Raw genomic sequence first — 27,776 nt, 5'->3', positions numbered from 1 at the left:
TATGTATTTTGACTTGCCAGCAAAATTATTCGAGAAATCAAAGCGATTTTTTTTTGTTTTTGCGCATACGTACATAAAATTTTAACCCGCTCTGTACAATTTATTTTTCAGAAATGCTATAATTTTCTGCCTTGAAACATTGGTGTACCCCCCGATTAATGAAAAAATCAGTCCGGGGTTGTTCTTCTGTCGCGTGTGAGGTGGCTTTGTGCTCTCGCGATCGCGAATAAGCTGTAAAGCACTTTACAGAGCCCCAATTGTCTTCAAACGGCTGAGCCTTAGTTCGGTAATTAATATAGTTCACCAAACGCACAGGAATATACTAGACGGGTGCAAAAAACAAAATTTTTCTTAACGCAAAACTCGCTGACAGCGCGTTCAGGAGAAAAAGGTGCATAATTACTTTACAAGGCTTGTGTGTGTGCTTGCTTTGCGAGATAAAAAAGGAGAAAATATAATCTGCTGGGCAGAGATAGAAGACGACAAGGTTCGAATTCATAATCAGAGGAAAAGAGAAGTAACGTGTCAACAGCTGACAGTTGTGGAGCAAACGTCAAGCTAGTTGAGAAGACGCTATTGAAAGAGACAAACCAAAACAAACACCGCCGAAGAGCGGCTACTAGACACATATACACTAGCAACTCCCGTTAGACCGAGCATCAGAGTACACGATAGTACATACATTCATTCATCGAGAAACCCATTGATAGCGGTATCGCAAAGGTGTGCGTGAAGATAGAAAACATACCGTGCTGCCAGGTTTGCGAGGTAAGCAAAAATAAAAAGATTTCAAAGAAAATTTTTTCTTCAAAGTAATTTTGTTTGCTTACCTAGAAAAGGTAGATGTCATGCAAATACAGAATTAGGTTTTAAATCAACCTAACATAACTTCTCAAAATGAACCGAATGAGCTTAGTTTGACAATTTTCCATGGATGGTTAACACAGAAACTACTTAGATAGCTTAGATACGAATGATACAACATCTGGCGCACTTAATCCAACGTAACGTAAAGTAAACAAACCTGCGAGGATTGTCAAACATGCGCTTAATTCATCACGGGCTTATTCGTCTTGTTATTGTAAACTTGAATTGGATACTTTACGGTGAGGTCGCAGATTTTATGAGGTTATTGTAGGTTGGTGTAAACCTAATTGCGATATTTGACGTTTTAAATGTTGCATTTTTATACTGCCGCCCTCCCCTCAAATCCAGAAGCGGTTTGTTTACCTCCTCGTCCTATAAACGGTTTGTTTGCCTCCCATTCCCAATTCAAACGTCAAAACGGCACAACACCCACGCAGCTGGACAGGCCTAATACTAACTGCACTCGCTTAGTAGTAGGAATAATAAGTTTCTTACTGTACAACACAGGGAAGCAACAATTTAAAAACGAAAAAAATATAAAATTCTCGCATTTTTGTGATCTTTCTTTACTGGTATTGTTTGCATAAAATTTCTTGTGCTGTTCTTTGGGCAGATGATTCCAGCTTCAGAAATTTTCTGAATACATAATTGTGAACTGTTTAAAAAGTGAGTTTAACCATGGCAGTAAAATACCTAAATAAGAACTAAATCCTGCAAGGCTGCAAGACTACTTTCTTCTGCCATTTGCCCGATTAATGAACCAGTTGGCTGACATACTAGATTGGTGATTTAACATAAGACAGCTAGTGCACCCCATGAAGTCTGTGTGTTTCTTTGATTACCGTTAGCTTTTAACTTGAATCATTTCAGGGTACTTGTTTCCTACAGTACATGATTGTAAGTGCTGTCTCTACCAAGACGATCCCATGTAAACGCACTTTTATTGCGATTTTTACATGTAAACTCCGATTAAAAAAGTTGCCGGACTGACCAGCAACACTGGTCACGTGTAGATGAAATACTAGTGCGTGTTGGGGTCACTTAGGCTACAGTTCGCACAAGTTGTGTTATAGTGTCAAGGAAATTTCCTACCCTGAAAAAATTAAGTGCATCTGCACATTATGGATTGCAGGTAATTATTGTCAAAATATTACAGTAAAAGATCACTCTTGTCATGCGATACAGTGTCACTTTCGAGATTGATCTAGTTCTTTATTATATTCCAATTTTGGTAAAGCGGTGTGGTACCGAGTGGATACTCTCAAGATTGAGAGAACTTTGACAAGGGTACATTCAATTTGGGATGGGGCATTTGCAGAAACCTTGAAAATGCAAGGCGAACTAATGAAGAACGGAAAGGATATAAATACTCTACAGTGTTATCTACAAGTGCACATTATGATTAGTAAGTTTGTAACTTTTATTGAAAGTTCTTCATCTATAAATACAGTATTTTTCTGCAGTAGAAATTGAGTTAGCATTTTAAAGAGGAATGACCGACAGTTAATGTGTTGCGTAGTGTAATATAGCCAAAACGTCATTGTGAAAGTGGTTGGCACTAGGTACCCGTGTACAGTAACAATTGCCATAATCATGTATCGATGAGTATGTTAACTGTGATAATGCCTGTTATTACGAATTTACGATGTCTACACATTGCATGCGTTAACATTATTCGGAATCTCTCCTTCCGTACACGACAACTGCTCGTAAAATTGAGATGGCAGGACATCAATACCAGTATCAATGAAAAGCAAAAGACCGACAAAAGCATTTGACAAGTATTTCGCGGAGAACATTTCAAAAAGTCACACCAACCAAATGTACAGTGTTGCCGATAGCAGAGAAAATTCGTCCGATTTTGTGAACTTTATTCCAATGATTAATCCAAATAGCAAGTTACAAAATTCCTTAAATTGTAAAACAACTATAAGTAAATTGATTAACGAATATTGAATATAAGCTTACGTTTAGTGAATTCGCTATTCGTTATGCTATCGCGCAACTATTAATTAGTCGAAGATCTCGTCTCAGCATCAAGTCGTACGACTAGGGTTATTTATAAACTAATTTGCCAGCAGCGTTGTATAGCTGATTAACCTGCATTATATTTAATCTCAGATTTCAATCTACTTTTAAGTTCAAAAATTCTTACCGTATGGGAAATTAAGAGGTTATGTAGGGAATGCTGATTGAGTGCATTCGCTGGTATTTTTGTATCTAAAGGTATTCTAAAACGATATATATGTATTTTTGTACAATTCAATTTTTTTTATACCTACAAGCGCAAATTTCGATATAAGAATCCGAGGAACAAACGATTAATTTAATTTTTCATGAAATCGTGTACTTAATGATTTGCTCGACTATATGTCTCACGAGGAAATGACTGCTGCCTATCTCAAAGGAATTAATATTGATGTGTGACCTTCATTTCTTATTGTCACTTGACAATCCTCTGATCGGACGAAGGGAGTGAGTCTGCGATCGTTCGTCGCTGAAGGGGACTGTGGGGCTCGTTAGACGATGTGGCGCAATCAACACTCCCTCCCGGAATGCCCGATGGATTCATCCGAGGTGCATTACTATTAACGCCAACGTCTAGCACCGCGAGCTTCACTGCTGGTCTTTCGTAGATGCCGCTGATGGTTTGCACTGTCGCTGACCGCACTTGCCCATCAGGTCCGGGTTTAGTCGCTATAACTTTTCCTTTCGGCCAACAGTTACGTGGCATCCGTGGGTCCGTAATGATGACGATGTCATTTACTTCAACAGGCTTCGTGTTAGTGAACCATTTGGCGTAATCGTTGGCAAGTAGTCTCGAAGCCATTGTCTCCAAAACGAGTTGGCCATAGCCTGGGAAAGTTTCCAGTTACTTCGTAGGCCCATCGGACTGTCGTCGAAGGGTACCCATGGCTTCAAGCCATTAGACGAACCGATCAAGAAGTGATTGGGCGTTAGCACGGGAGAATTGTCATCGTCGATAGGAATATTTGTCAACGGTCTGGAGTTGACAATATTTTCTACTTCGGCTAGAGCATTTTCCAGCACTTCAACAGTCGTCACTCTAGAGGATGCTATCTTCGACAAATTTTGCTTTACGGTCCTGATAAGTCGCTCCCATGCTCCCCCCATGTGTGGTGATGCAGGTGGGTTGAAGCGCCATTCGGTGTACGTTGAAATGAATTCCGCCATGAGCCGATCTTGATCGATGTTTCGGAGCACTGATTGGAGTTCTTTATCAGTACCTTGGAAGTTGGTACCCCGGTCACTCCAAATAACCGCTGGCACTCCTCTTCTAGCCATTATGTTACGTAAGGCCACGATACAAGAGTCTGTGGACAGCGTGTGAGCGATTTGCAGATGTATAGCACGAGTTGTAAGGCACGTCGCAAGCACACCCCACCTTTTTTCCGTACGACGACCGATAGATACAGTGAATGGTCCGAAATAGTCCACTCCTATGTATGTGAATGGTCGACAATATGCAGCAAGGCGTGTTGCAGGTAGATCTGCCATTGCTGGTGCACGCGGAGCTGCGCAGTCGATTTTGCATTGTTGACAGTCTGCTCGAACCTTTTTGTATACAGCTTTTAGCCGTGCAATGGAGAAGCGTTGTCGTAGCTCGTTGACCGTTATTTCGTGGTTTTGATGATGGAACCGTTGATGGTGATTTCTCACTATTAATATAGTTATATGGTGATCGCGGGGTAGAATGATAGGGTTTGCTGCATCTTGGTCAATCAGCTTGCAGGCGGAAGTGCGACCTCGAACTCTGAGCACGTTATTCTCATCCAAGAAGGGACAGAGCCGATAAACTGAACTGCTTTTCGGGATTGATCTTTCTTGGCTCCGCATTTCACGGTTCAGCATCAGCACAGCTATCTCGTCCGCGTAATAATCTCCTTGAGCTATACGATGCAGATAGCTCTCAGCTTGAACCAGCTCGTTGCGTGTTAGTGGTCCACTGAGGATAGGCTCATTTCCCATTTTGCGCCTTAAGTTGTTAACGTATCGGAGAACCATGCCGGTGCAACGGAGCAATTTTTTCCAGCATGAAAATTTTTCTATCGGTATGACTGATGGTAGTACAGCGGTATGAACCAGTAAATGAGATCGAAGTTCTTCGTCCGTCGTACCAATATTTCGCGATGCCAGCGGCCAATCCTGTTGCGGTTTCCACAGGAACTCAAGACTACGATACCACCGGCCAGTAGGGTTAAGCTTGGGGATGTCCTTCCACTTAGTTCCCTCGTCAGCAACGTTAGCATTTGAGGGTATCCAAAACCATTCGTGCGTCTCTGTACTTTCAAGAATTTCGCTGACTCTTACAGCCACAAACTGACTGTATCTTCGATGATCTGAATTCAGCCAACAGTATACGTCTTTTGCGTCCGTATAGAAGAACCGTTGATGCACTTTGACTGTAAGCGCTCTCTGAACAGTATTGGCCAACCTAACACCCAGCACGGCTGCCTGCAGTTCCGAACGTGGAATGGACAAAAATTTTAACGGAGCAACCCTTGTTTTTGCGCATACCAGGGTACATTCAATGGAATTTCCTTCTTTATATCTCAGGTACACAGCAGCAGCGAAACCATTTTCGCTAGCGTCAACAAACGTATGCATTTGAATTTCTGCTCCCACGGACGTAAGGATTCGATAGCAGCGAGAAATTTCCACGTTCTCGACCTTCGGTAGCACTTTCACCCATTGCAGCCACTTTTTAAACTATTGATCATTGATTTCCTCGTCCCACCCAATTCCAGACCGCCAGATCTCCTGCAGCAGCACCTTGAGAAACATCAGGAAATGTGCTATGAGTCCTAGCGGATCAAACACCATCATCAAGGTCCGAAGGACTTCACGTTTGGTTGGCCGACGATGCCCGGACAGTAGCCCCTTATCATTCCTAGCAGATACTTTGAAGGTGAAACAGTCTTTCACAGTGCCCCACCACATTCCGAGAATTTTCTCTGTGAGTGTCTCCGATCCAACATCCAAGCTCCTCTCGCCTGCAGTATTCACGCCCAGTTTGGTCAGTACAGCTGTCGAATTCGATAGCCAGTTTCTCATTTCGAATCCGCCCTTCCCATGGATCCACTTGACGTTTTGAGCAAGTGTTGCTGCTTCTTCTTCAGACTCCACACTGACAAGCATGTCATCAACATAGTGCTGTTTTATGATAGCTTGTACTGCGGATGGATATTGGCGTCTGTAGAGCTCTGCGTTTTTGTTTTTCACGTATTGAGCTACGCTGGGTGAGCAGCAAGCTCCGAACGTCATCACTTGCATGGTGTAGACGGTAGGCTCCGTGCTCCCGTCCTTAGATCCCCAGTAGAAGCGCTGACTGTTCTGATCATCTTCCTTCATGAGAATCTGGTGATACATTTCGCGTATATCGCCGCACACAGCTGTTCGGTATTCCCTAAATCGAATCAAAACGTCTAATAGCGGTGTAAGAAGATCCGGACCTTTTAGTAATACCGAATTGAGAGACACTCTATGAGCTGATGCGGCTCCATCCCACACCAATCTCGTTTTCTCCGGTTTGTTTGGATTTGATACTGGGAACACCGGAAGATACCATGTTCTGGGTCGCTGATCACTCAACTCTTCCTCGGTGAGCTTTCGGATGTAGCCCTTCGATAAATAATCGTCTATTTTTGCGTTCAGAACGTCGCTAAGCAATTTATCGTTTTTCATTCAACGTTCCAAACATTCCCAACGTCTTAGTGCCATTGGGCGACTATCAGGCAGTCTCGCGTTGTCATATTTCCAAAGGAGGCCTGACTCGTACCGTTGTCCTTTTCGCTCAGTTAGCGTATCCAGCAAATGGTGGGCTCGTTGATCGTCTGCCGACAGAAGCGATTTAGCTGGACTGATGATGCCCATGGCATCTAGAGAGAAATATTCTTTCATCGCCCTATGAAGACGGTCATCGCCTTCTTGATTACACGGGCAGATATCCGGGACGTGATAGTTGACCGTGTGTTCTAGAGGAGTATCATTCGTCATGCATCCATAGACGGTCCATCCAAGGCGCATCTTCACGGCGATTGGTTCTCCTAGTTTCCCTTCGCGGCTTCTCATGACGTGCCCAAGCTTGGCATGGTCCACGCCTATTAGAATCCGTGGACGGGCATCTTGGTAAGATTCAATTGGAAGTCCTGCTAAGTGGCGGAATCGTTTTTGCAATTCTGAAACGATCATTGTTTGCGGTCGGAGTTGCAATTGTTGCACTGTTCGCACATTTGTCAGTTCGAATCTTTTTGTTAGCTGCTTTGATCCAGAGATTTGCATACTGACCCGTTGAGAGGAAGTTTCGGTTCGTCTGGTTTCTCCGGTCCATTTAAGACAAAGCGATGCTGACGGTCCATTGACTCCTAATTCGTCAGCAAGGCTTTTTTCTAAAAGGGTGAGCTCGGATCCATCGTCTATAAACGCGTAGGCAAGTACTGATTTTGACGGTCCATATAAGATTACGGGTATAAATCTGAACAAAATTTCACTGCTCTGTCCTTGGTGCAAATTACACGTATGCTCGAAGTTCACTCCGGAGTTAGAAGCGGTGTTAGAGCTTGTAGACTCAACTTCGACTTCCGGTTTACCGTTACTGTGGAGGAGGGGATGATGCAGAAAGGTACATCCGTTTGTACCGCACTGCCTTTGCTGGTTTCATGGCCCGTTGTGTCGTCGAAGGCACTTTCGGCACAGTTTCAACTCCTTTATTGTTGCCCACCTCGAGTTATAGCTGAATTCTACAAACCGCTTGCACTTAGCTATAGATAGACAATCTCCTTTGCACACGACGCAGGTCTTCATTGATGGTTGATTGGTCACTATTGTGGCAGCTGGTCGATTTTCTTCGGCATCAAAATGAACATTAAGATATCCGTTCTTCTTGACACGAAATTTCGTATCGTTTTCCTCAGACATCATTACCACACTTGCGTCTTCCGCTATTGTGTATAGCCAGGAACTAAAGTCCAGAAGAGTTGGTGTTAGATTTCCTCGGGAGGCCTTTGCCCAGTCGAGCTTCAGAGACGCTGGTAACCGCTCGACTAGTTCGTACCTGAGCGCATTGTACACAAAGTCATCAACTTCGCATGCTTGAATTGTAGCGCACAGATTTTCCACGGTGAGTGAGAAGTTAACCAAGGTTTCCAAGTTCTCAATACGGGGTGACGGAAGACTTCGAACCTTTCGAACGATTGCCTGGATGATCGTTTCTGGTCTGCCGTATAACATTTTTAGCGTCGAGATAACACCAGCGACGTTCGAAGGATGCAGCAGTCGACATCTAACCGCTTCCAGCGCTTTTGCTTTCAGGCACTTTCGAAGGCGGAGCATATTTTCTTCGTTCGAAAAACCACACATCTGAGTTGACGTGTTGAACATTGAGTAGAAAAGGGGCCAGTCTTCTGGATTTCCACAAAAATCTGGCAAGTCCTTTGACACTGCCTGTCGTGCTGCTAACTGGCTTCGGTTTAGGATGCAAATAGTCTCTTCGCCGGACGGATTTATTCTGTTCATTTCATTCGGTGTTGATCCTAGGTCCGGGTTGAAGTCGAGCGGAAGATTGGATCTTTGATTGATTCGTCGTCTGGCTAGCCTGCCATGTTGATCTGAGACAGGTAGTCGCGGATGATGCCGGGATGAACGGCCGGGCAGCCTAGAACGCGGTTCATCGCATCCATCGTGATTGACGTTATGCTTTATAGATCCTTCGTTCCCTTCGACAGGTAAACCGGAATCGTCTCTTTCTCCGATATGATTTGTGCTCTCTATCCATTTTTCAATTTTCGTCATGGAATCGGGGAGTGATTCAATTTCGTCCTCTTCCAATGACACATCACTTCCAAACTCGCTCAAGATCTCGTACTTCTTATCCAAGTATCGCTGTTCTATAGCTTTAGCCTCTTCTAGTTTCCTTAGTTGCAAGGCCACCTTCCTCTTAGACTCGCTTCTACAGACACTGTTAGACGTTCGTGAGCGTACCGACCTAGTGTCGAGTGGGGGTTGATTCTGATGGTCCAATGGTTTATTGGTGTCGTTTGTGGGGGCCTGTAGTCTTGATTTGTTAGCGACATCGCAAAATGGACAGTTCCAGTCCACATCAGCAATACTTGAAGACACTTCAACGCACCTGAAGTGATACCACCGATCGCAACTGTCGCACTGGACCATTCGAGAATTATCGCGTTGATCACACAAACCACAGCTATGATCTTTACGGGTGGGCCGCGGTTCGCCAGGATTCGCACCAGCTCCCTGGACACTAGCCAAAGTCATGCCGGATCCTGCTTTAGACGCTCTGGTCGACATCGTTTAACTCCAATATAAACGAATTTTGTAAAAATGTTGCCGATAGCAGAGAAAATTCGTCCGATTTTGTGAACTTTATTCCAATGATTAATCCAAATAGCAAGTTACAAAATTCCTTAAATTGTAAAACAACTATAAGTAAATTGATTAACGAATATTGAATATAAGCTTACGTTTAGTGAATTCGCTATTCGTTATGCTATCGCGCAACTATTAATTAGTCGAAGATCTCGTCTCAGCATCAAGTCGTACGACTAGGGTTATTTATAAACTAATTTGCCAGCAGCGTTGTATAGCTGATTAACCTGCATTATATTTAATCTCAGATTTCAATCTACTTTTAAGTTCAAAAATTCTTACCGTATGGGAAATTAAGAGGTTATGTAGGGAATGCTGATTGAGTGCATTCGCTGGTATTTTTGTATCTAAAGGTATTCTAAAACGATATATATGTATTTTTGTACAATTCAATTTTTTTTTTATACCTACAAGCGCAAATTTCGATATAAGAATCCGAGGAACAAACGATTAATTTAATTTTTCATGAAATCGTGTACTTAATGATTTGCTCGACTATATGTCTCACGAGGAAATGACTGCTGCCTATCTCAAAGGAATTAATATTGATGTGTGACCTTCATTTCTTATTGTCACTTGACAATCCTCTGATCGGACGAAGGGAGTGAGTCTGCGATCGTTCGTCGCTGAAGGGGACTGTGGGGCTCGTTAGACGATGTGGCGCAATCAACATACAGTATTGTACAGTTCGTGCATAAAGTGCCATTTACACGATCCATCAGTTCTGGATAAACATGTGAAAAGGAGAGCACTCAGTTAGAGTGTGGCCATAAGGCCATGACGTATCCAAAGGAAACATGGAATTTGACATATTCACAATAGAAATACGTCAGATTTCCGCTCGTTTCGATACGTCAAACTCGTTTTGGCCACACTCTAACTAGAGTGCTCTAGTGAAAAGGGCATATCGCAGATGAGTGCCTCTCTGTGTTTACTTTCTCTTCCGTCAATAACTAGGCTGCTTTTACGTTTGCTCCTTAACTCTTAGCATAATTGAGATATCTGACGTTTAAAATACGCACACTGAAATCTCGCATTTTTATACTACCGCCCTCCCCTCAGGCCCAGAAGTGGTTTGTTTGCCTCCAAATTCGCCGTGCAAAAGTTTTATTTCCCTCCCAATTTAAACGTCAAAGCAGCACAATACCAACCCAGCTCGATAAGTCTATATGCTAGACCAGAGTGTATGTAAGGAGAGTAAAGACAACTGTCATAATTATATGTCAGTGATATTCCAAACGAACAAACCACAGTCTATAGAGAACAGTTGCGCAAAGAGTGAAGTCAAAGAAAGTCTACCTATCGAGCCCAATTGGAATCCATCTGTGATACCTCTGCAGCAAAGTTGGATTCTAATTTTGCTCGATAGGTAGGCTTTTTTCGGCTTCACTTTCTGCACACTCTTTGCGTACCTTTATACTAAGGCCTTTGGAACAAACGACCTCTCAAAATACATGGATTCGACCTAGGGGCAGATCACTTGTGATGCATTTTTAAAAATCAGCTAAATTAAATGCATTTCTTTCCATCAAAATAGAAATTCATAATGTATTTTGCGTTGCGTGTAAGACGTCAAAACCCTACAAAAAACGTCCTACATTCAACAAAACGTCGAACAAAGTGAATCAGCGTAGGACGTTTGTTAAACAAATTTTTCTGCGAGGGAGTGCAAAGTTGATGCAAAAATGGAAATTAAATGCATTTTTTTATAATTTGATGCAAATTTCATTTCTAGAGTGATCTGCCCCTAGGATTCGACTCGTTTGGAATGACACCGACAAATAATCATTGTTCCAATTTTGACAGTGTCGTCATTCTCCCTATATGCACTCAGTGCTAGACGACATCAGTCTTTTGATATTTATTGAAAAAATGTTGGAGGTTTTATGATGACGGCATGATAATCGAAAGAGAAAGTAAACACCGAGAGGCTCTCATTTACAATAAGCCCTTTTCACATGTTTATCCAGAGTTCACCGGTACAGCACGCGAACCAAACATCAAAATTAATCTTATCATGTTCTCAAGAAGACCTTCACACCCAACATTAACGGCGCGAACTGAACGTGTAACACACGAGAAATGCATACCTAGATAGAAATCTACAACAGCGCCGCGTCGTCGATTTCAGGCAAATAGTCAGGGTGCCTGTTTTTACCCAAAATCGGCGGCACTGCGCACACCAAAAACATAAAAAATGTGATAATGATAGCACTGGATAAAGAATGTCTTCGGCTACATTCGACTTTTGCCAGACTTGAAATATGTAACAATAAGCAACAGTTATGACAAAAATATAATTTCATTTATAATGTAAAGGATACTGCGATTCAAACTTTAAACTCGTTTTTGTCGAAATCAATAACTTGTCACTTAGTCCGGTCCGACTCACCGACCAATTGCTCTCAAAATCAACCGAGGCCCGGACTGCCAAGTATCATATACCATTCGATTCAGTTCGTCGAGTACGCAAATGAACGTGTGTGTGTTTTACAGCATCCATTCGATTTTGCATTAAAATTTCCTGTAGAACCGTAGAAGTTAATTGTTTTTGTATTGTAGCAAAACATTAGACTTTATTGTAAAATTACTGTGCTGCCACAGCAGGGATGGCAAGTGTTTTTCCATAAAAATCTGCAATAGTTTTTTAAAAAATCTGGAATTCTCGACAAACATGTCAAATGGTCCTAAGTGCAAATGAGAGACTCTCTTTGTTTACTTTCTCTTTCGGTTATTATGGCGTCAGCATAAAACTTTTCAATATTGTATCATAATATATCGAAAAACGCTGATTTAGCATATTATGCTAAGAGTTAATGAACAAACGTATAAACGGACGAGTTATTAGCGAAAGAGAAAGTAAAGAAAGAGAAACTGTCATTTTCACTTAGGACCATTTGACATGTTTGGCTAGATGTCTGGATGGCCAAATTTTTGTGGGAGAGCTATAAATGTTTCAATTTAATAATGAAACATATTTGTATGTTAACAAATATAACACAGCTTACTAAACATTCGATTATTTTGATGCCAATCTGAGCATCTCAAACGCTTAATTTTCAACATAGAGTCGGATGTCGTGCCTTATCCAGAGGTCCTGGATCTCTAAGAAATTGGAGATTAGAAGCTCCACTGAGATGACTTTCTGTTCCTTCCAGTCCTGTCGGTCGTCCCATTTGACAGGAAGCCCCTTAATTTTCTACAGGTGTCCCCGGGACGCTCGCCTTTGACCGACGATGTTGTTGGGGGCCTCTGTGAAATGCTGGATGATGTCCGCGGCTGGTACTTCCTTGGTGAGGGTTCTTCTGGCTCTCCGATCGCGTGCTGCCAGGAAGTCTGCTTCAGCGTTCCCCTGTATGCCACAGTGTCCGGGGACCCAACAAAGTGTGGCGAGGGAATCGGCTTCGATCTTTATTAGCTGGATTAAGGGGTATCGAAGCTGACCACTCTCAAGCGCATGAAGTACCCAAAGGGAATCCGTGAATATCGTGGTTGCAGTTTCTTCTGGCTTTTGAGACAATGTCAGAGCGATGGCTGCGGTTTCGGCGGAAAATACCGAAAATACTCTGGTGGAAGACGGAGATAAGCCTGTTCCGTCGTTTCTGACTCCGACTCCTACTTCACCGTCCTTCAATACGTCCGTATAAATTCGAGAATCATCGCAGCACCGTACAATTTCGGGGGCACCTCGGCCCGAAGTGTTTGGGACAGAAATATTTGACATGTGGGAAAGTTGGGCCTTTCAAGGACGGGTCATATGCGGTGCAGACAGGCAAGTATTCTTGTGTTTTTTCCGGTGATCTCGATTCCATAATGTATCCGGCTATGGATCAGTGCTTTACTTCCTATTCCGGGCACATATGGTTTGTATCAGTTTTTTGCAGTTGGTGCATTCGGTCTTCGCCCTCCGAAAGTGAGGGGCAAAAGAAGTTTTCCGGTCCAGTGTAAATCGAAGGATGATCGGTTCCTTTTTGTATGTTATTGGAGAATCGGCTATTTGGATCAGGCTATCAATGGCTAGGTGGAATGTGAAGCAAAGGTGGGTTTAGAAGCTTTTATAGGTGGAAAACCATAAGCCGATTGAGGTTGCCCACTTTAAGACGGCATGGCACAATCAAACAGGGCTGCTATGATTAATAATAAAATCCACTTGTTATGAAGTCATGCTGCTTCTTTAGTTAATAACTTTTCTCAGAGAATTTTCAAAAACCTACCATGTTCCACGAATGTGTTTAGTAGATTACCTTTAGAAATATATAGTGCTAATGATAATTGATTGATGAGGTGATGTCTTTTAAGAATTTATTTTCAAATTGACCCGATTTTCCACACTAATTTCCACATAGAATTTGAAATTTTTAGACGGTCCGTAGACACAACCGATCGGCACCAAAATTTGCACAATAGGGATCTTTAATTTGAAAAAATTGTGCCAGTTTTTCATATGTATTGGTAGCGGGTGTCCTTACGACTACACTCATATCATTCTTAAACCTTAATTATTCTTTTATGATTTTTAAATTTAAAAAAACCAAATTAAACTCAACCAACAAACTGACAGTTGTCCTACTAAATGACGTATCTGCAAATATCTCGTTCGCCTCAAAGAGAATAGTGAAAGAGACGCAGAGTGAAAATCAGTCAAAACGGCAACACTCCCTTTACGATGATTTCAACACTAGAATTTGGCAACCGTTTCCAAAGGCAGCACTTTAAATGACTCCTATTATATTTTGAAAACAAACCTTTTGTCGATCGTTGGATTTGTTTATCAAACGATGTGCATTTTGAAACAAAGAGATGAAATAATTCTAAAGCTTGTTTTTACTCATACATAGACTCTAGAATGCACCTTACAATCACGATTGCACTAAATTCTGACGAAAATTCAAATTTCTTTTTTGATAGATTTACAATACTTATCTCCTCCAACTCAGGCATGAGTAATGTTTATTTACATTGCACGATTGGTCTGCTCAATAAGGTATTTTTGGCTTCACACTATTCGTCTCTTTCCCTATTCTCTTTGGTTCGCCTCATTGTTAACCGGGACAGCACCCCACACAGCATGATCTGGTACTTTATCAATCCGCTAGCAACCTGCCATCTCAAGTTTCATCTGCAAACTATGGTAGATCTGATAAGGCAACCTATAGGGTCGTGCAAGTCGCATGGGTTTGGATGTGTTATTGTCCTAAAAGGAAACAAACTAAAAAATGTTTTTTTTAATAGTTTCGGTCCAAAAAATTGAAAAAGGACTGAGATATTAACTCACGGTACTAATCTGCATCAGAATATGCCTTAACCCGCACACCCCTAAAGATCCCTATTACTAAAGACCTTAAAAGGAATCAGTATAGTCTGGTGGAGCTAATAGTCAAAAATTGAACCAGGCTAATGTCTAATTTTCTCAATTTTTATCTTTAGACATCCATATTACACAGTTAAGTTAAATATATTTTCGAGATACTCCGGGAGTATATATAAGCATTCAGTTTAGTTAAACTGGAGATGCTGCAATTTTCGATTTTTGGCCACATGCCACAGTGCATTCGCTCAAAGGTTTTATCAATGCAGAGAAGTAAACTGGTGGGCCGGAAGTCTGGCCGCGCAAGTACCCTGAGCCTTTTTAGGTAACAGGGCCACCCGCGCCGTTTGCCATAAATTTTAGAGGTGCCCGCACTCCCAGATGCGGTTGTAGCACTAAAGGAGAGCTCTTTTTCCGTGTGGTGGCAGGTTCCTGAGCAGCTAGTACCCGATGTTGTCAATACCAGTAGCTTTCTCTCGTCCCTGGATAAGAGCGTTGCTGAGTTTTGATCCGGAGAAAGGCTGGTTCCACTCTGGCGACGAGTAACGTTTGTTAGAAGAATAATGTTTACCGACGGATTATAAGAGAGAGTATATACGTACACCTAAAGAAATTAGAGTTAGTTGATAGAAAACCAGACACTCTGGCATCACGGCAGCACTATCTTGACACTATCTTGCACACGCACATCTCTCCACACGAAGTCAGAACTACTGGAGACGGAAATGACACAAGTTTGATCTCTCTCGCACAAAACAATCAAAACGCTGAAAAGGCCAGTCATCAGATTCGCCATTGTGATAGGGTGATGAGCCTATTTGCACCATGTTTCTATTATCACCCTACCCATTTGAAACCGTTGGTTAGAGCAGTGTCTGCCATCTTTGTTCAACGCATTGAGTCAAATGGTAGCGCAACAATAGGGGCACTCGATTCGAGTTTTCATTGTGCTCAAACACGAGAATTTTACTGTTTTCAACGCATTTGTGTTATTATATTGGTTCTTAACAACGAAGCAAAGCGGTTGATGTCAATTTTTACGCATTCCATTAATTGTAAGGCAAGAAATTATCGAATTAGTGAAGCACCTTGCTTAGTATGGTGAAAATAGGCTCATCGCCTTAGATCCGTGCAGTCGAAAAGTAGCTTCGCGCTGATTCGTCAGGCAGAAAAAGCGCAAAAGACGGAAAAGCTGGTACACGGAGCGGAAAGCACATTGGCAACTCACTATTGCCTGCACAAAGGCCAGGCAGAAGTCAGGTAACCAGATAAAAACCAGCCCGGGGACAACTTGACAGTTCCCATATACTGAACTCATAAGCAAATTTTGTGGTGATTTGGTGTTGTCATGGCGGCTCGAATGAAGCAAAATTTGAAAAAAGTGCATCCCATTTATTATTTTCCATATCTGTGAAAAATACCCAATTTAAGCATTTCTACCATCAAATTTATTTCGCTGTTTAAATGACAAACTATCCTCATTCCTTCATACATAAACAGAAACATAGATTCCATTTTGAATTTTAAAAATCCAAAATAAAATAAATCGATTTTCGGCAATACAAGAAGATGGCATTAAAAATCAAGCCACATCCACTTATATTGGAATTTCCGAAAATCTTCCGGATCGAATCAATATCTCCCCAGGCATGAAATCCTCCGTTAGGTTTCTATCAGACGGGAGCCGAGTAAAATAACAGAATAATTCTGAAGAGATCCGTACCAAAACCATCGCAATATCTTCCGGACAGAATTATTGCAAAAGTCGAACAAACCTCTGGCAGGAGTCGAACAATATTGTACATTCCTGGTAGCATTCTTGCTGAAACCGAGCACTACCGGTTTGCTGCCAGAATTCTGATAAAAGCACACAAATTCTATTCAAAACCAATTTTGCTAAATGTGTAGAAAATCCTACAATATGTTTATTTTCCCGGTCCAAATACTAGAATTCTTGACGTTCTTTACAAACTTGAAACAAGATGTAGTAGGTTCACGAATTGTTAAGCTTGGTGATTTACTTCCATTGGCCAAAATGTTTTTCATTTATATACCTCGTGAAAAAAGCACAAAAATGGTTTACCGATTACAAACTTCACACAACAAGAAAACCAAAACATTTTTAGGAAGAAAGAAAGCCGGTTGCTAAAAACAATGAATACCAGCTAAATTTAGATTTATTTAACTTCGCTGACGGTTTCTAGTTAGGGATAAATTAATTCTCTAATAATAGTTTACTTTATCCGCATTTTGGAATACGCTTTTTCTGAATGTTGTTCTAGTTGCATTGACGGCGTTCATAACACACGTAACGAAACACGCTTTTTTCTTGAAACTTTTTCGTTTCGTTGTTCGTGGTACTCGTACAGAGAAGGCATACTAGCGCCACCATCAAATCGGTGGTACATATATGAAACAAGTACTTTCTGTCAAGTTGTCCCTGGGTTGATAAAAACCCAATGCGAGAATCTGGTCTAATGATGCCAAATTTTAGCAAAAGCACAGCGGTACACCAAGAGGGAACGTAGCGGTTTTGACCGGTTAATAAGGAAAAATACAATCGCCCATCTCGTGAAGACAGCCGTGGAAAGGGTTATCGCAATGCTGAAACATTATGCAAGAAAAGGCTAACTTGGATGGCTTTTAGGGCCGTTTTCTCAGATTTGCATTTTTGGAAGGACGAGGCGTTCGGTGGTCATCACTTCCATCGACCAAAGAGGTCAAGCAAGGGACCGTCCATATGGTCAAATACGGCACGGTTAGAGCTTCTGCGGACATGCGTCAATTATGTTGGTGATGAAAGATGCAAGTAGGATGAAATCCTGGACAGTGTGCCAGAAGCAAGCATGATGCGGATTCATAAGTAGTGTCAAAAGAAAGGAAGATTTTAGCACGTAAGAGAGAGAGAGAGAGAGAGAGAGAGAGAGAGAGAGAGAGAGAGAGAGAGCAAAGAGTAAGAAGAGCGTAGGAGATGCTAGGAGTAGTTAATCCATACATGTGATGTCATGAGGTGCAGAGTATATGTATACGATTTAAACACAACATTTGTGGATTTTGTTGGTTTGCGATTTGTTCCATGCTAGTCGGTGCTGCCTCCGTGATCATCTCACATCGCAGGCAGACCTATTACATCGAGGAAGAATATTCCGGGGGCAAGCTTCAGAGGTTTTTGGCCTGGAACTAGAGGGAAGGAAAAGTATCGTCCCAGTTCGAGTTCCTCCGCCAACAATAACATCAACAAAACCGTTTTCGTTCTTATACCTTTTTACGCATTCTTTTCCGTGTATAGTGCTTGTAAGAAATCTGTTGCGTATTTTTGTCTTAGCTAGATTTTATGTGGAAAATTTTCGCTCTACTGCAGCTGATGAGGTGACTAGGTGGGTTAAAATAGATGCTGGCGGATGGTAGGCTATTGAAACCTTGCTCTAGACTACTCGCGTTAAACTTACCGTATATTCTAAATATAGTGCGGGTGGGCCTCGATGCTTCGAAAGCCTCGATGGAACTAACATGCGGTGGTTCGGAAACGCGTAGCTATCATCCAGACAACAGTAGATCGGAACACACCCCAAAATTGTACTCCGTCTACGAAACCTGGTCTAATATCCCAATACATATTACTTCCCAGAATTTGTCATCTATATCATGAAGTCTACAAAAATCTGCAAAGAATTTAAATATTTGCGAAATGTTTGCAGTTTGAAAAAAACTTTAGTAAAATTTAAAAATCTGCAGATTTACGGACATATTTGCAAACCTGGTATCCCTGCAAGCAACCTTTATGTTTTTCATTTTCTGTCACTGATGCATTTGATATATTTACTTGGGGTTAGGTGTATGGCTTTGCAGTCTAATTTTTAAGCAAAAAACAAACTATTTTGTCTTCATCCGACGTTTCGGTCCGTTTGGGACCTTTTTCAAGGATTCGATAATTGTTGCTTTGTTGTCAGATCTGTTGTTATACAACAATGGATTGTACAACAACAGATCTGACAACAAAACAACAATTAACGAATCCTTGAAAAAGGTCCCAAACGGACCGAAACGTCGGATGAAGACAAAATAGTTTGTTTTTTTTCTTAAAAATTAGTCTGCAAAGCCATACACCTTACCCAAAAATTGGAAACAGTCGACTCCAGTTCATATATTTACTTGGAAATTCTATTAATTGACAACCGTGTTCTACTGTGGGTGTTTACAGTAGAGGCTTATACACTACAGAAAACACTCAGTAATCATCGGGAGTAAAAGCTGAACTACAATGACGTCGAATTTAAAAGGAAAATATTAACATTAAATTTACCCTTCGATTTTTGAAAGAAAACCACATACATATTATCGATGAATGTGTTATATGTAATTTACCATGAAAAGATGGGCATCCTTGTCACAGTGCTCTTGAATTTTTCATTAAATACCCCTGCGATGACATTTTGTTTCGAACATTACACACGGGGAGAATCGAGTCAGCCACTATATGAAAGTAAAAAGGTGTTAATTTCAGCATTTTATAGTGTTGTGTGCTCCTTTCTGGTCCTTAACGGATTATTCAATATCGAAAAATTTTGAATGTCTTTTTAAATACACATAGGATAGGAAGACACTTTGTTGCGTAACGATATGTGATTCGACACCGCAAACAACTTTGTGGAAGATTCCAAGAGCGTAAGAGAATAACTAAAAAAGTTATCATGAAAAAACTAATGTTAAGGGGTCTTCCATATAACATATTCCACAACTCGAAAGTTAGTTATATGGTGTCTTCAGTATTTCTTTTCCATTAATATTACCTACAACTTTGCCGAAGACACAAATTTTCCATCTTAATTATTTCAAAAAATATAGTTCGTATAGGTGATTTAATCACTGAACAATATATTTCTGTAGGTTTCTATCACATTCGCCCGAATGACATTCGCCCGAAAGTCATTTACCCGAATGACGTTCGCCCGAAAACCATTTACCAGATAGGACCATTTACCGGAATGTCATTAACCCGAATGGACCACTCGCCCGACTGTCATTATCCCGAATACCACATTCACTCAAGCATAATATAAAATCGGTAATTGTCTAGTGATAGAGGTCTGATTTAAATGCGGTTTTTTGCCAGAAGGGCATTTTAATCTAAAAAAAACAAATACGAGAGCGGAAATGTGAAATAATTAACCAAAGTTTGATAAACTAAACACTAAAAAGTGAGCTTATGCAGCGGAGCTAACGTGATGCGACTTGGTCGCACATCCGAGGCCAAGAATCCGAAGCGGCGCAAAGCCGATGAGTTTCCGTTGTACGAGGCGTTGAATACACCCGTCACCAGAGTTATAAGCAAACCTGTGATCCTCTCGTTTGCCCGGTTTACTCGTACATAGGGGTTATCGCTAGTTTAAAGCCGACTGAGCAGCAGCGAAGTCGGACAGTGCACCAGAAAGCGATGTGACGTAGCTACATTAGTCAACCGAACACTGATCAATGTGGCTACGCTACATCGCTTTTCGGTGTACTATCCGACGCCGCCGAGGTTCCGTTGCCAAAGCCACAAATGCTCTTCAGGTGCAAGCTGGTGCATATAGGGCGCAGTTGTCAGCTCGAGCGATGGAATCTCGTGATAAATCGGACCAAGAAATCTTTCGGAAACATCATCAATCTAGGTAAATAGGGGAACATGGGGAGACTTGACCAGGTTTTCAGCTAAAACTACATAAATCTCTAAAAAGGCCTTCAATCTCTCAAAAGTCATTGAGATATATTGTGCAAAGTTATTGTGCGTCTTCATGATTTTTTGCAGAATTTTTAATTTATTTTTTGAAAATTTACAAAAGTTTTTCTGAGATAGTTTTTTTTTGGTCAAGTCTCCCCACTGCGAGGAGACTTGACCAAGAGAATTTTGAAAAATCATGACAAAAAATAATGACATAAAACATACTGTAATTATTTTTTTCATATTGTCGAGATCTTCAGGTAGCAGTAGAAAATATAAAAGGGTTGCATTTGCTAAATTTCGATTTTTTAAATGCATTTCTTTGTAAGGATTAACTGTACTGCTTGCATTGCATGTTCACACATCACGAAATCAGTCCTACTATTGCTAACTTTGCTTACTAATACTAAAATATAAAGACTAATGTTTGAGGTGAGATTTTTTTATGGCGTGATTAACATTAACAGTAGATACCAAAGCATAATAAATATCAGGAATTTTGTATCTTTCTTCAGCTAATTGCCACTTGGTCAAGTCTCCCCATAAAATCTTGGTCAAGTCTCCCCAACATTAGTTATTGCGTTCAATGTCATTCAAATTCTAGTAATACCTATTCCAATGTTCCAATTTATGTAAAATCATTTCACTGCCTCACATGGATTAAGATGGTATATTAGTACATTAATAGTAATTAGTAGTCGAGTAGATATGTCCATACAAAGTTTTATAAAAAATTACATAATTTAATGCAAATTTATTAATCACGTAATATTTTCTGTAAGGCAAGGATTTCTCATTCCAAACTTTTAAAATTACCTTAAGGGATCGAAACAAGTATAAAAATATTTTTGGAAAAAAATTAAGGATCGAATAGAAGACGCCATAGCCAAAAATAGAATTTTGCGCTTGGTCAAGTCTCCCCATGTTCCCCTATATACTAAGATGTTCCGTTAACAAGTTAAATTAATTAAATTAGTAATTATATCATGCAGGGTGGAGGTCCATTTGGCATAACGCCGTTAGTAAATAGTAGCTCATAAAGGTTATGTGGCGAAGCTAGTGTGATGTGGTTTTGTCACAATTGCCGAGGTCGAGGAACCGAAGCGGAAGTCCTTCCTCAGCAAACCTGTGATCCATTGGTATGCTTGGTTTACTGAAACATGTGGGTTGATTCCTTCTTTAAATATGAGCAGTTCTTTGAATCTTAGGAATTGATTCCTTATTTTAAACATGAGCAGCTCTTTTCCTACAATTAGGGGTTGATTGCTTCTTTCAAACGTGAACCAATCCTTGGATCTGCATGCCAAATAAGTTTGCAAGGAAACTGTTGATTCACTCATCTGCCCGGTTTACTCGAACATAAGGGTTGATTCCTTCTTTCAAAACCAGACCAATTTCTTGAATCAATATAAATAGCTCTCTACATAATATTGGATTTCGAGCCAGCTGTGATAAACGTTGCTACCCTCCACGGATGATTTTTCCATCTAAACCAAAGTTTTTTTCAAACAACTTGGTCATCAGACAAAATGTTCGGAAGCTCACCGAATACAACTCATTTACAAACAAGTTGTTGCCTTGGCTTTCTGGCCCCATCAAGGTATTCCAATAGCACTCGAAGAATTGAGCAAAAGTTGTCCAAAGGTTCTCGACGATTTTTTGGATTACATTAGTAAAAATTGTATTTTCGGTAGGAAGGAAGCTAACAAAAAGTTTCTCGATGACCGCTCTTTCCACTCGCTTCGTGGTCAGTTTTCGAAAATATATCGAAAAAGATTCCTAGGACCACCAATAATGTGGAAGGCTGCCACAATAAATGGAACGGTTTGTTAAGCCGTGGCAATCCTACATTCTATGATGTGTTGAAGCAGTTGCAGCTTGAAGAGAAAAGCCCTATTTGACTGGTATAGCTTTAGTGTTAATTTATTCATAGCATCAGATGTTATAAAATTTGTATTTCAGCTTAGTAAATTAAATTTTTACGATTGACATTACGATGTTTTTCGGGTATATGGAATTCGGGCGAATGTCTTTCGGGTGTTCGTGGCATTCAGGTGAATGACATTCGGGTTTATGTAACATTCGGGCAAATGTCATTCGGGTAAATGGCTTTCGGGCGAATGTGATAGAATCTTCTGTAGATGCGCAATAATAAATGCAAGAACTTCTCCGAACAAACTATACTCCTAAAGCTAACGGTTTAGACGCTATTAGTTTCGAGCACGAAAACGACGTTTTAAAACACTGTGAAATGTAATTATATCTGTAACCATACCAGTCTACATCGATTGACCCTTAAAAAATAGGAACAATTTTTCACACATTTACCTTTTACATAATGAACCTATTACGTCAGTCAGTCACTAACAGATATTTTAATTTATATTTCTTACAGGGCCTACAACGTGCATTGCCAATAACTCAACAGAAGCCTAGATACAACCACAACGGTATCTAGGAGTTTTGATTAATAGCACCCAGTTACATCAAACCTACAAGCTCTAAGAACCAGGCCAACTTTTTTGCGAGTCAGAAGGAATTTAAGACCTGTGGTGCCATCTACAGGATATCCGACGAAGACAATGAGCAGCCGGGACACCATTAGTTTGGCCAAACTAAAAGGCCAAAAGTGGAAATGTTTCGCGGAACTTTCAAGCAAGCTAACCGGATTGAACTGTAATTTAACTGCTATCAGAAAATCCAAAAAAAAACTAAAATTTATTATGTTTATTCTTTCCAGCCGACGATGAAGACGTTCCGATAAGTGAGCTGACAGCTGAGCATCGGAAATCCTTAAAGGGTCATGGGGGGCACCACAAAAACTCTAGCAAACATTTCTCGACCTCAATTGCATCGTCTTCGTTATCGCTTACAGCGAGCGCGGGCAGTAACTCCGCTCGAAGCGGAGTCCCCGGTCGTCACAAGAGTAGTGTGATGAGACTGGATAAGTCTGATATGGGCCTTTACGGACTGTGTCCCGAGACCGATCTGTTCTATGCCGTAATCTGTGATATTTGTGGCAGCGTGGTTAAACCGCAGGGCCTTCAAAAGCACATGAGTAACCGTCACCATTCCTACTACAGTCATGCTTCGAAGAGCTTGTCTTCGACTGTGCCAGTATCCTACAACAGTCGAGATCACCATACGCATGGTGAGAACATACAAAGAACCGCTACCAATTCTAGCGATTCCAGTAGATCAGAGAAGTCTCATCAGTCGTCTAGCGGTACTTCCAAACACGAAGATTTGGACAACACGCCATTGAAAGCTCGTAGCAGTAATCCAAGTTCTAAGGTCAAAAGCAAAAATGGCAAGAGTGTATCTTCATCATACAGTTCCTCGCACCACAACGGAAAATCGTCCAGTTCGAGTGGTAGCAGTTCCAAAACGTCCACACATGAGTCTAACCCACCGACTGAATCTAGCAACACAGTTCCCAGTTCCCGGGATCAACAACAAAAACACGAATCTGCTTCCTCTCATTCGACCACACTTAGTGGCGTACTAGACAAGAAAACATCATTCTCTTCTACCTCATCCGGTGTGAGCAGTGACAGTCCTTCTTTTCACAACATTAACAACATGTCGCCTTCGGGAAAGGGGGGAAAGCGGAGCAGCTCGAAGCTTGCATCATCCGCTTCTTCTTCATCGTCATCCTCATCTTCTTCATCATCTTCGTCATCATCGTCGTCCAGTACGACCAGTGGCAATGGCGGTAGTAGCAGCAGCAGCAGTAGTAGTAGCAGTAGTAGCACTTCTATCCCTGCCAGTAGCAAACTGCAGTCTTCCAGCGATAGGAAAAGCGACCGGCGGGAATATGACCCGGATAGGCATTGTGGTGTGATGTCTAGCGACGGTAAGCGTCGCTGTACGCGCACACTCAGCTGCAAAACTCATTCCATTTCGATGAGAAGAGCGGTTCAAGGAAGAAGCAAGAACTTTGAGAAAATACTGGCAGAACAAAAGACAAAGGCTGGCAAAGACGAGGTAAGTAATCACTGGGACAAACCAATATTTTGTACTAGAATCGGGGAAAGATTTTTTTCCATCAAACTGAAGTTATTGAAAACATATCATTTTGTTTGTCATTTTCTTATCTGCAAAAACCCAATTTACTGAACAAAGTTTCCTTTACTGAAAAATAAGAATTCCTTAAAATTGAGAAACAAAGGTGAATAATTATTGAGCAGTTTACAATCAATCATAGAGCACATCGTCCAATAATTGTTCAGCATCTTTTAGAGTCTATCGATTTGTGCTTAAAACTTACACTGACAAATACTTTTAGAAATTTATCGAACGTCAAAACACATTCTGCAATTGAGTACTAATAGCATATTTTGTTATGTGTATTCCAGAGTTACGTCGATGCGGAATCATCCAGTAACTCATCATCAGGCTTTGACGCGGATCGTGGACGAAACGCAGTTATAGCTACCGGAGACGAATTCACTACGTTGTCGGAAGCCGCTCATCTTCCCTTCACACCTGAGAAATCTAGTCCACGTAATGAAAGTGCCCCGTCAACTCCCGGCAACCTTAAGGCGCCCAGCAGCTCAAATTTGGTGTCCTCTCCGGCTTCGACAAAATCATCTGAATCGAAGAACGAGCGATCAAAACACAAGCAAAGATCCTCCAATCAATCGAAGGGTATCAACTATCAATCAGAACAACTGCAATCTTCGGCGCCATCACTTTCGAGTTCTGATCTAAAACCTAGCATACAGTCGCGCGGCAAGTCCCAGAGGGAACAACATATTACCATTCCAGTAGCGGCGGAACTCCTAGCACAGCATTTTGTTGAAGAGAATCCTAATACAGTCCTTTCCGATGCAACCATCGTTATGGACCCTAGTACAAACCTACTGAAGCTTTCCGTGTCTGGAACGTTGCATCCTACAAGTGAAAATGAAACGCCGGAAGAATCCATTCAGCAATTTACCGCAAATCTGATGCAAGAACAATTGACCGTGACTGTTCCACTATCTGTGATATCTTCCATGAATATTTCCGGAACTACTCTGGTCAACGTGAATGCCGGTAGCGACGATCCTGCTGCAACTACTACCACGGCAACACTCGACGGAGGAGCAACCGTCACGATGCACGCAGGTGATATCACAACTGCGGATGGTTCCACAGAAGAGGCAGACTTAACAAGAACTGGGCAATTTATTCCGGCAGAGCTGATCAACCAAATTCCGCTGGTGCAAACTGCAGACGGCACTGAACTCCATGATCCGAATCAATACATAACCGCAACAGCGGGGCAAGAATTGAGTGAACATGCACTGATTTCGAACTACAACGATCAAATTAATTATACGATTCAAACACTGGCACAAAATCTACAGAACGCTGAACATATTACTGACCAGGCCTTACAAACTGATTTAGCGGAGAGTATCGATGATATCGTTCCGACCATCAATTTGCTTCCGGCTGCCGCCAATCCTTTGGTATTGCCTCAGCTGCAAGCAGACTTGGCTGATTCAATAATTCTAACTCCCACTCAGCTTTCGTCGATTTCTCAATCTCTGGTCGATCAACATTTTATCGAGAATGTGGCACTTAAATCCGATCTCGATTTGCTAACCGTCAACACACCTGTGGATATATCCAAACTAAATCTGTTGCGAAATGTCGACGATGAGTTCATAAAAGAGCGCCAGCAGCAGCAGCAGGCTAACCTTTTATATCAAGCCCAGATTGATGAATTTCGCGGAGTTAAGATGTGGTACAGCAACTTACCAAAGCCACTGCATGTGAATAACTTCCAGCTGCGTAAGCTCGGTGGGGGCTTTGTCATGAATCGAAAATTATTGAACATACGCAAAAATCTTGTGAGCGAATCAAACAATCTAGCCAAATCACTAAATTCACAGTTATCGCCGATTGGCGGACCTCGAAGTGCGTTAAATTTCAACAGTTCAAGTGCACGTTCCGGTGACCTACTATCTCCCATTTCCGGAATGAGCAAAAGCAAGGACACAAATAATGGCCTCGGACTCTCGAGTTCTCCAGTTGGTAACCGCTCCGGTTATGTTAATCGTGGCCAACGACGACTGATACTGCCACAGGCTTCGGTCAAGAAACAAACTGAAAAGACTTCTTGTTTGCTAAGTAACGCGTACTTTAAGAACCTCATATGCTCAATGCAACAGCAGCAGCAACACTCCGGTAGCCACCACTCAACTGGCGGTATCGGACCGGCTTCTTCCAGCCTTAAGCGACCCGCTTCATCGCTAACTTCGCTGTCCAACAAGCGACTCAAAATAATCAACAATCTACAGAATTCTACCGCCCCACCGCAAATGTTGCTACAGGGCAGCGGAAAAGTGAAGCCAAAAGTATTATAATTAGTGATAAGGATCTACAATCTCGACGGCTTCGAAGGCGACACCGACGACAGCGAGTAGAGAAAAGATCCGGAAGCATTCACTCACTGACACACTTCTGTAGACGCTTAGATCCCCTTCGCAAAAACCATAGGTTGCCGCTGCTGCTACTGCTTTAGAAGCTGATGCGCTTACAGCGTTCCTCCGGTCTCCGCTGTTCTGGCCGATGGGCGTAAAAAAAGGGAATTAAAAGGACTGAAAAATAGTAATGTTTGTCTTTACGTATTATACATATGTATAAATAATCAGGATTATATTGAACCAAACTGCAGTAGATGTATTGTCACTTCAGGGACGTTCTTGGGATCGTTTTTGATTCAGTCGAATGTATCTTTTTAAATCTTTGTTGTATCATTTGTAAAATTTATAGCATGTGCCAGGCAAAGCACATTTATCTATGACTTTGTTTTTGACAGAAAAGTAGAATTATGATATCGGAAAACTATAATTTTTAAACCCAAATGTAACATTGACTTTGTATTTATTTGCTGTTTGTGTGCAAGTTTGATAAGAAAGGTCCCTCATTCAAACGTCCCTTGCAACTACATAGATGTACTGCTCGTTACGCTTGTTTGTGAGCAGTTCCCTTAAATATCTTTAAAACTGTAATCAATATAATCTAATTGTATATTTTATGGTATCGAGTACAAGAAGGCTAAAAGTCGAATAAAAAAGTATGTAGGATGAACAAAGAAGCTCTCGTAGTAGAAAACGAAGAAAACGGCTAAACATGTTCATCATTTCGGTCGATTACTAAACGAGTGTACTACTGTCGTTCACGTTATAGAATTATCTACTCACAAAATTGCTGACAAGACTTAAACTATGTACGACAAAGAAATCAAGCTGAAAATTTTTGTCTCTTTTTGTAATGAGTCCAAATACAGATACGTTAAAAATTATCACAAGTATCAAATGCTCTAGCATGACAAATTTTCCGAACACCTTAATTTGATTCTTTCAGTTATCAGTGCATTGAGAATCACAGGGTCCAATTCATCTAGTTTCTGTATCCCACTTAGAACTCATTAATTAGAGCAGCGTCTACTATCTCCCATCATTGGCAATGGTTTAAAAGGTAAGATGAAAACATTGG

At 41.2% G+C, this 27,776-nt stretch overlaps 2 protein-coding genes across 3 annotated transcripts; one reads left to right on the top strand and one right to left on the bottom strand.

The window, feature by feature from the left end:
• Positions 1 to 182: 182 nt before the first annotated feature.
• On the top strand, positions 183 to 27,568 carry LOC131689177 (serine-rich adhesin for platelets-like). 2 transcript variants are annotated; one of them, XM_058974082.1, is made up of 4 exons: positions 183 to 768; positions 22,678 to 22,958; positions 23,023 to 24,269; positions 24,641 to 27,568. In XM_058974082.1, exons 2-4 carry the CDS (start codon positions 22,865 to 22,867, stop codon positions 26,639 to 26,641), a joined length of 3,342 nt encoding a protein of 1,113 aa, XP_058830065.1. In that variant the 5' UTR covers positions 183 to 768; positions 22,678 to 22,864; the 3' UTR covers positions 26,642 to 27,568. The 2 variants fall into 2 exon arrangements, with proteins under 2 accessions (XP_058830065.1, XP_058830067.1); XM_058974084.1 differs by lacking the exon at positions 183 to 768 and adding an exon at positions 1,897 to 1,999.
• LOC131687924 (uncharacterized) lies at positions 3,631 to 5,496 on the bottom strand. Its single transcript, XM_058972020.1, has one exon. It carries the CDS (start codon positions 5,494 to 5,496, stop codon positions 3,631 to 3,633), a length of 1,866 nt encoding a protein of 621 aa, XP_058828003.1.
• Positions 27,569 to 27,776: the final 208 nt, after the last annotated feature.

This window comes from Topomyia yanbarensis, chromosome 3 (genome assembly GCF_030247195.1).
Source record: "Topomyia yanbarensis strain Yona2022 chromosome 3, ASM3024719v1, whole genome shotgun sequence".
Taxonomy (NCBI): Eukaryota; Metazoa; Arthropoda; class Insecta; order Diptera; family Culicidae; genus Topomyia; species Topomyia yanbarensis.
The sequence above is the reverse complement of the archived record's forward strand: the minus strand, read 5'-3'. Positions and strand labels throughout refer to the sequence as shown.